Raw genomic sequence first — 7,919 nt, forward strand, 5'->3', positions numbered from 1 at the left:
CATCACCTCAGTTTAAATGTACCTATTTACAACACAGCATGGAAGCACTTCCTAATCTAATTAAGATCTCTTCCTTCTCTGAATTCCCTGCAACCTCGGGGGCCCATCTTTTACTCTGCCAGTAACTGCAGTGTTTGAATTATTTTTTCTTCTTTTTTTTTTTTTCCTTCCCATTTTCTTCTATTTCCCCCACCCCTAAAACAGATAAATTCTCTCTGAAGACAAAGACTGCCTTGCTAATCTTTTTTATTACCTAAAAACCAGAGTTTAAGGCTTCTCTTGAAGAACGTGAATTCATTAATATTTGTTAATGAAAAGGCAGTCCCTAGAGACACTTGAAAGGACAAGGGTACTTTAATCATGCTTTATTCTCCTCTAAGACAGTCACGAAATCAGCATATTAATGCCTTGGAGAAATACCACACCAAAGAGAGCTGATTAATTTATACAACCTAACTTTTCACCGGTTGATCAAAACTGCCTGTTACACAGAGCCTCTAATACTATCCTCTAAAGCAGAAAAAAGCAGACAGTCTGACCTCCCCTTCAATTTTCCCTTCACATTGCTTAGGCCACAAAAATCTTGCCAAATTACTTTTTCTGTTTCCTAAGTCTTTACATCTTAGAAAATGAAAGGCTACAAGATACACGATAGATATTTAATCATTTTTTATAAGTTACCTTAAGATTTGGGACTTTCAAATGGTATTTTAACAAATAAATACATCAATAAATGGAGAGGGAGGGCAAGATCTTCTGTAGAGCAGAATGCCAGCCAGGTAAGAACCACAGACACCTTCTAACACTACTGGAAGGTTAGTTTGGGAATGAGCTATTTCCCCGGTGTCAATTTATTTATGTCCCTTACTAATTACAAAAGAAAAAAAAAAGTGGAATCTTTAAGTGGAGATATCTGGGGAGCATCACCTTAACCAAGTGGTTAAAATTTCCACCACCAATAATGGACAACAGACATCAGGTGCATTTTGAGAAACACTGATAAACTCACAGCATTATTTCCATAGTATTCCTGCACCACTCCCCAACTCCCCCCAAAAATGGACTCTCCAAAAATATCAATATTATGAAAAAGACTGAGAAACTGTTCCAAATTAAAAAGACATGACAACTAAATGCAATGCAGAAGCCTGGATTGGCAAGATAGTTGCTATAAAGGACATTACTGGACAAGTGCTCAAATCTGAAAATGGACTATGTATTACATAATTCAATTGTATCAGAGTTACCTTTTCTGCATTTAATTGGTGATTGTGAGAACGGCCTTGCTCTCAAGAGATACAGGCTAAAAGATCATGATCTCTACCACTTATTCTCAAAAGGTGCAACAAAGAAATTAAGATTCAGAAAAATGTATACATTACATTGTGTGTGTGTGTGTAAATAATTGCAGAAAAATAGAGCAGACTGGCAAAATGCTAACAATGGGTGAATGTTTTGTGTAGGTCTGAAAGTTTTCGAACAGTTTAATTTAAAATAAGTTATTTCATTATTTGACAGCAACTTAGAAGTTAGGTTTATGGGATTATTTAGTGTGGTGAGAAAAATCAAGATTCATCTCAGCAAGTATGCAGTGAAGGTCTACTGTGTGCTGAGCACTCTGTGATGGGTGAAGAATAAAAATGTTATAGACCTTGGACTTACAGTATAGTGCAGGGTCAGCAAACTATGGCCAGCAGGTGAAACTGGCCCATGTCTCCTTTTGTAAATAAAGTTTTACTGGAAGATAGCTATACTCACCCATTTACATATTTGTCTATGACTGCTTTCACCTTACAATGGCAGATCTGAGTAGGTGCAACAGAGGACACGTGATCCATAAAACCTAAAATATTTAGTATCTGGCCCTTTCAGAAATTTTTCAACCCTTGGTCTAGTGATGTAGCAGAAATGCAATTAAGTCACTGCTTGGGGACCACAATTAACAAGAAAAGAAAAATAAATTTGAAGGACCTTATAGCCTCGAGCAAACAGGCATGTCAAGTTTCAATTTGTACTTTGTGACAGTATGTTTATTAGAAATCTTCCCTTCAAATATATTAAATGTTTACTAAATTCTTAGAAATGATCTAATGATACCGTTGTAATTTAACCTAGTTATGAATAACTGGAAAGGAGCAAAGGGAAGGCCAAATATTATGGACATGCCATTTGTGCAGCTTTGCCAGGAAGCTGCAGTTTAGACACATGCCCAGTAAAGTCTGAGTGAAACAGAGAAGGTATCTGTCAGTCACACCTGGGAACAGGTCATTGGCCAGAGTAGGCGAAGCCACTGCAACCATGGGAAGATTTAAGATACTTAATCTCTTAAAGTAGTTCTCACTCTTGGCTGGCTCTCTTTTGCCTCTTGCCCTCCTGGCTGTGGGACTCTCATGCTCCTGCATTTGCCCCCATGGCTCGGAGCCATGTAGACCCCACACACAGTGGACTAATGGACTACAACTAGCCTGATGCTACACTGGACCCAGCTCCACCATGGAATGGAAACTCTGGACTCTGGCTTTGCTTCTAGCTCTACTGAATCCCCAGCTGTACATCTTCCAGGATGGGATTAAGGAAAATGGGGCTCTGGAAACCGAGAGATGTAACTCCACACAAATAAAAATCACTCATCTTGCCGTGCGAATCTAAGAAAATTATTTTTCTCGAGATATCGTAAGAACCCGACTTCTGCTAGCAAAGGAGAAAGGCAATCCATGCATTTCTCAGGTAACATTTTTACTAGTAAGTATGAAATTGTCCTATAGCATGTTCAATCTCACAATTAAGTTTAAGCAAGAATAATTTGCTAAAGCTCACTCTATGAATATTTTAAAAAACATTTCCCTAAAGTATACACATAAATAAATAAGACATCAATGTGTTTATCTGCTTTCCAATTAGCTACCAAGATAGTGCTTCTAAACAGTATTTGACAGTCTGAGAAATATCAAAGCACTTGCAGGTGTGGATCTCCCATACATTATAGATGTGTTGTTTGTTCCCTTCAGCAAGTAAACATCTTCCTTATAAATCTATTAACCCAATTACTTTGGTTAGTAATCCCTTTTTTTCCCCCACAGGTAATCCAATACCACCAACCCCCAATAAAGTCTTGAATTTACTTGAAGTCTGGAAGTTATCTCTACCAAAAACTACGTTGATAGGTTTTAAATTATTTTTATAGATGTAAAAATTATTTTTATCAAATCTGACTTTGAATATAAATTCAAAGCAGTATATAAGTTTAAATATAAATTCAGCAGTAAGATTTTGGAGTGACTACTTCAGGTCAATCCTAATGACAGGATCAAGACACATCAGATCACACTGATGTTCTTATGCACTTTTTAAAAAAATTGAACTTACTGGGGTGACATTGGTTTGTTCTTATCCACTGACTGGTTCCCTCACACATGAGTACTTTAAAACAAACAAAAGAGTATATCTTGCTTTTAACATTCTCATAACAGGCAGGAGCTACTTACGACAAAAAAGTATTTTACCCACCAAATACTTAGAGAGCATGCTATTATTGCCTTAATATACACTAGAATCTTTAGGAGGTTAAATGACCTAAATAAGTTGTGAATTAGGGGAAGCCAAAATCGGAAGGCAGTAAGAGCACAGTAATAAAAAGAAGTAAATAAAATAATAAATATTGTGTCAGGTTTTAATTTAACCTACCACTTGCAAGTTAGGCGACTGAGCAAATTAACTGTTAGGTACGAAAATACAGTAATTAATAAATAATACAAAAATAAACTGTGTTTCATGTACTCGCAACTATAATTCTACTTTTGCCCCACCCTGCACAATGTACCAGTTTTTACATACCCAGGGTATCAGTCAAGTCAGTCTTTGACCAACCCTTTCCCCTATTCTACCCACTTTTCTATACTGACTCTATACATAGACTTTAGGGCTTAAAATAAAACAAACCAAAAGACCTGAGATGCTTACCAAGGTCTTCCAATTCACCCCTTCAAAATCTAGACCCTGCCCAGGTCCTCTCCTAGTCTCCACAGCTGCACGTTAGCTGTACAAAAGTATTTACCCTCTCTTCTGCCTTGGTCTAGGTTCTGCACTTAGGAAACACAACCAAGGATATTTTTCCATTGCTCTGAGGGAGGGAGGGGAGAAACAGCAATTGTTTGCGTCCCGCACGCCACCCACCCCCCTTTCCAGCCGACCAGGCGCCCCACCAGGCCGGGGAAGGAACCTGCAACCCAGGTATGTGACGTGCCCTTGACTGGGAATCGAACCTGAGGTCCTTTGGTGCGTGGGCCAATGCTCTAACCACTAAGCAATACGGGCAGGGCTCTGCTCTTTCTTTTAAGCCTTCTTACACTTTATTCATGATAACAACAAGCACACAATAGTCACTATTTACCAGGTACTGTTTTTTTTGGTTTTTTTAGAGAGAGGAAGAGAGAAACATCAACGTGAAAGACAAAGATGGATTGGCTGCCTCCTGTTTGGGGATCGAACCCGCAACCTGGGAATGTGCCCTGACCAGAAATCGAATCTGCAACCTTATGGTGCACGGGATGATGCACCAACCATGCCACTTGCCCAGGGCTACTGTTCTAAGTGCTTTATATGCATTAATTTACGTAAGGCTCTGGACAACTCTATAAGGTACGTAATATTTATATGCCTATTTACCAATAACAAATCTTAGGCTCTGAAAGGCTGAGTTACAGGAGTCTGTGCAAAGTGCCGATGCCAAGACTGGAACAAAGCAGTCTGGCTCTAGAGTCTTATCTATTCACTACTGTGCTATACTGCCTCTGACACCTTCACTATCACACTTACATTAAAACTGCTTATAAACCACTAGAGGGCAATGGATTGTGACCATCTTTTGCACAGCTATGTCTTCAGTATGGAGCAGAAGTCTTGAGGCTCATGAGTAAAATCATTGCTGAGTTCTTCACAGGTTTGCTCTCCCCTCTAGACTGTGTTCCCTTAAAGGTCAGACAAGACAAAAGTGATGCTGCAGTTCATCCTTTAAGAGTGCATGGCACCTAAGTGAAAATAAGTTAATACACAGAAGTTCCTGCTCCACACATTGCTAAACACCTGCTGAATGAATTTATCTTCTATTTACAAAGTCTTGAAGCAAAATACAAGAATGAGAAGCCTGTTTCAAGATAACAACCAGAGCCACCTCTCTAATCCTAACTTTGTAAGAAATCAACAGCTGCCTTAAATAACATTTTAAACTTACTCGTAGGCAGATCAGCTGACAAAGGTAAAACATTAAATAAAATGTAAAAGTTGTCTACTATATGAGTACTGCTTCCTTTAAGGGCTTTTTACTTTTAAAAAAAAGACCAAAAAAACCCCCAAACACCCATACTTAGCAAAAGATGTTTGCATATGGTTCAGTTACTTTAAAAACAATCATTCTTTTTATAGAATCCTTCTAAATAGTAAATTCCCCTTAATTCACTCAAAACACCCAGATATTTAAAAATTAAGCTTAATTTGGACACGGAAAACCATGATAGACAATGCTAAGGATTAATCACACACTATTTAAAAGAGCAATTTCAAGCTGCAGCCATCTCTGAATTGCTGATACGTACAGGTATCAGCCACAGTAAACCTCAGCCTTGGCAGGCTTTCCCCCAAATACACCAGAAACACCACCATGGTTATCATTTCGACTCGGAACAAATTCCAAATTACCTTCTGCGGCCAGCAGAGCCCATACGAAGTGAACAATTCCTTTCTGATACTATTCTGGAAACAATGTCAAAGCTTTTTCTTAAACAAAAGAACCAACTCTTAAAATTTCAGTATCTCAAAGAAAAGGTGGAACGGTCGTATCTGAGGAGGTCTGGGTAACTGGTGACCATCTGCAGTCCAGAGCCCGCTGCCTGAATTTAGTAATTCCTGCCCAGGCCACACCTTCCAACCTTCCCCTGGTCCTCAAGCAAATCGGACAAGGAGCCATGCGAAAAGGGGCGCGAGCTGCAGCGCAACCCCAGGTAAGCAGGCGCCACACGGCGGGAAAGGGGGGGCCGCGGGGGACCGGCGCCCCGCGCCACTCCGAGCCGACCCCTTCCTCCGTTACAGCCTCTTCCTTCCTCAGGAGGGCTGCGGGGAGGGCGGCCGGAAGGCGCTCGGAGGACGAAAACACACCCCGAATTCCTGTTTCAAAATCCTGCCTACTACTTTCTTCTTTCAAAACGGCCGCCGGGCAGTTCCGGAGCCCACCGAGATTTGGGGCTGCAGAGAGGGGCGGCCGGCGGGGCGGCAGCCGAGCGGGAGCGCCGCACGGGGCATCTCCCGCCAGCGGCACGGGCGCGCCGTTTCCTCCAGGAAGCGCAACGTCCCCTCAGAACCGCGACCCCGGCCGGCCCAGGGCCACGCCTCGCCCACCCGTCCCCCGCCGCGCCGCGCCGGGCCCAGGCCGCCGGCGCCCGCCCTTCCTTCCCCCGCTCCCCGCGGGCCGCGGGCCGCGGCCGCAGCAGGGCGGGCGCACTCACATCCGTCCGCGTCCTCCTGCAGGTCCTCCTGGAGCAGCGAGAGGTCTGCGCCGAGGGGAGAAAAGAAAGGCCCTGTTAGCGCCCCCGCGACCCGGCGCGCCACCCCCGCCACCCGCCCTCCCGGCCCCGCGGCGCCTCCCCGCGCCCGGACCCCGCGCCGGCCTCGGCCCCACACGGGGCGGCGGCGGACGCGGGGAGGCGCCGCCGCCGCGCGGCCCGGAGAAGAGGGGGCCACGTACCCGCCATCTTGTGGTCGCCCCCTCCTCCTCCTCGGTCTCCCGGGGATCCGGGGCTACATGGAGCGGCGCGAGCCGGGGAGCCGGTGGACGCGCGCGGGAGGGGCGGCGAGGAGGAGGGACCGGCCGGCGGGGGCGCGCGCGCGGGGCGGGCCGACGGCCGGGGACTGGGCCGCGGGTGGAGCGGCTCCCGGACGCCGGGGGTGGGCGGCCGCCGCGGGCCCCGCGCCTCGCCCCGCCTCGCCCGTCCGCTCCGTGCGGCACCGGGGCGGCCGGCGCTCCCTCCTCCCGCCTCCCTCGCTCCCGGCCCGGCCCGGCCCGCGCTCACACCCTCGGCCGGAGGCGCCCTCTCGCCGGGAGCAGCGGACGGAAGCGCGCAAGCTGCGGCCGGCCGGGACCCCGCGGCTGTGCCCGGCCGCGGGCAGGGCCTCCCGCCGCCCCACGCGCTTTATTGGGTCACCGGCCTCGCCCCCGCCTCGTCGGCCGCGGCCCTTTTCCGCGGGCGCGCTCTTCGCTGCCCCGCGCCCCCTCCCCGGGGCTGCACGTACGTCTGCTCGGATCCGAGGCCTGTCGGAGGCCGAGGGTCCCACCCTCCGGGGGGAGGAAGCGCCGCCTCCCCGCGCGCCCGGGGCCCGCGTGGAGTGTCTGGTAACAAAGCCCGGGGCCCGGCGGCCCGGCGCTGGAGGGACGGAGTCATCCTCGCGCAGCCGGCTTTCGCGCCCGCCCGCTCAGGCCTCAGACGTAGGGGATTGCCCCGGCGCGCTGCTAAGCCGAGCTGACGGCGCGGAGTTCCTCCAGCGAGGCGCCGGCAGGCCCGCGCTCCGGCCGTCGTTCGCCCTCCGCTTAGGAGGCCGGGGCCCGTTTGTAAGATGGAGAAGGGTGCTGCCCCTTGAGATGATTGGGACTAATGAAGAACCCGAGGGACCTGGCACCGTCCCGGATATGTTGGAGGTGCTCCGTGAAGGGTGCCTGTGATGAGTTTTTTCCTTTAAATAATTAGTTTAAGTGATTGGGGTAGCAGTTGAGGTTCCCGACTGAATTCTGTATCACATTTTACTATTCCCCCTTTTTACACGTGTGATTAGCTCAAGCTCCCAAGCGCAGAGTGAGGGCTAGACCTGGGTTTTCCGAGTCCGTTCCGCACCATCCTCTCTCCCTGCAGTTCTGTTCAAGGCCTCCAATACGG

The 7,919-nt window shown here is 47.4% G+C and overlaps 1 protein-coding gene across 10 annotated transcripts in view; it reads right to left on the reverse strand.

Annotated features, from left to right (window-relative positions):
• The window catches only part of PPP4R1 (protein phosphatase 4 regulatory subunit 1), a 58,172-nt gene extending 50,850 nt beyond the window's left edge, over positions 1 to 7,322 (reverse strand). For 3 of the 10 annotated variants that reach the window (XM_081148591.1, XM_081148584.1, XM_081148585.1), the window contains exons 1-2: positions 6,737 to 6,828; positions 6,498 to 6,542 (exon numbers count right to left, since the gene is read on the reverse strand). In XM_081148591.1, coding sequence (XP_081004717.1) covers positions 6,498 to 6,542; positions 6,737 to 6,743 — 52 coding nt within the window. In that variant the 5' untranslated portion in view covers positions 6,744 to 6,828. Of the gene's footprint in view, positions 1 to 4,815; positions 4,834 to 5,694; positions 5,873 to 6,497; positions 6,543 to 6,736; positions 6,845 to 7,281 lie in introns of those variants that run through there. The other 7 variants (XM_081148592.1, XM_081148590.1, XM_081148587.1 and 4 more) reach the window with 6 other exon arrangements.
• Between the last annotated feature and the right edge of the window lie 597 nt (positions 7,323 to 7,919).

This window comes from Miniopterus schreibersii (genome assembly GCF_964146895.1).
Source record: "Miniopterus schreibersii genome assembly, chromosome: 10".
NCBI lineage: Eukaryota > Metazoa > Chordata > Mammalia > Chiroptera > Miniopteridae > Miniopterus > Miniopterus schreibersii.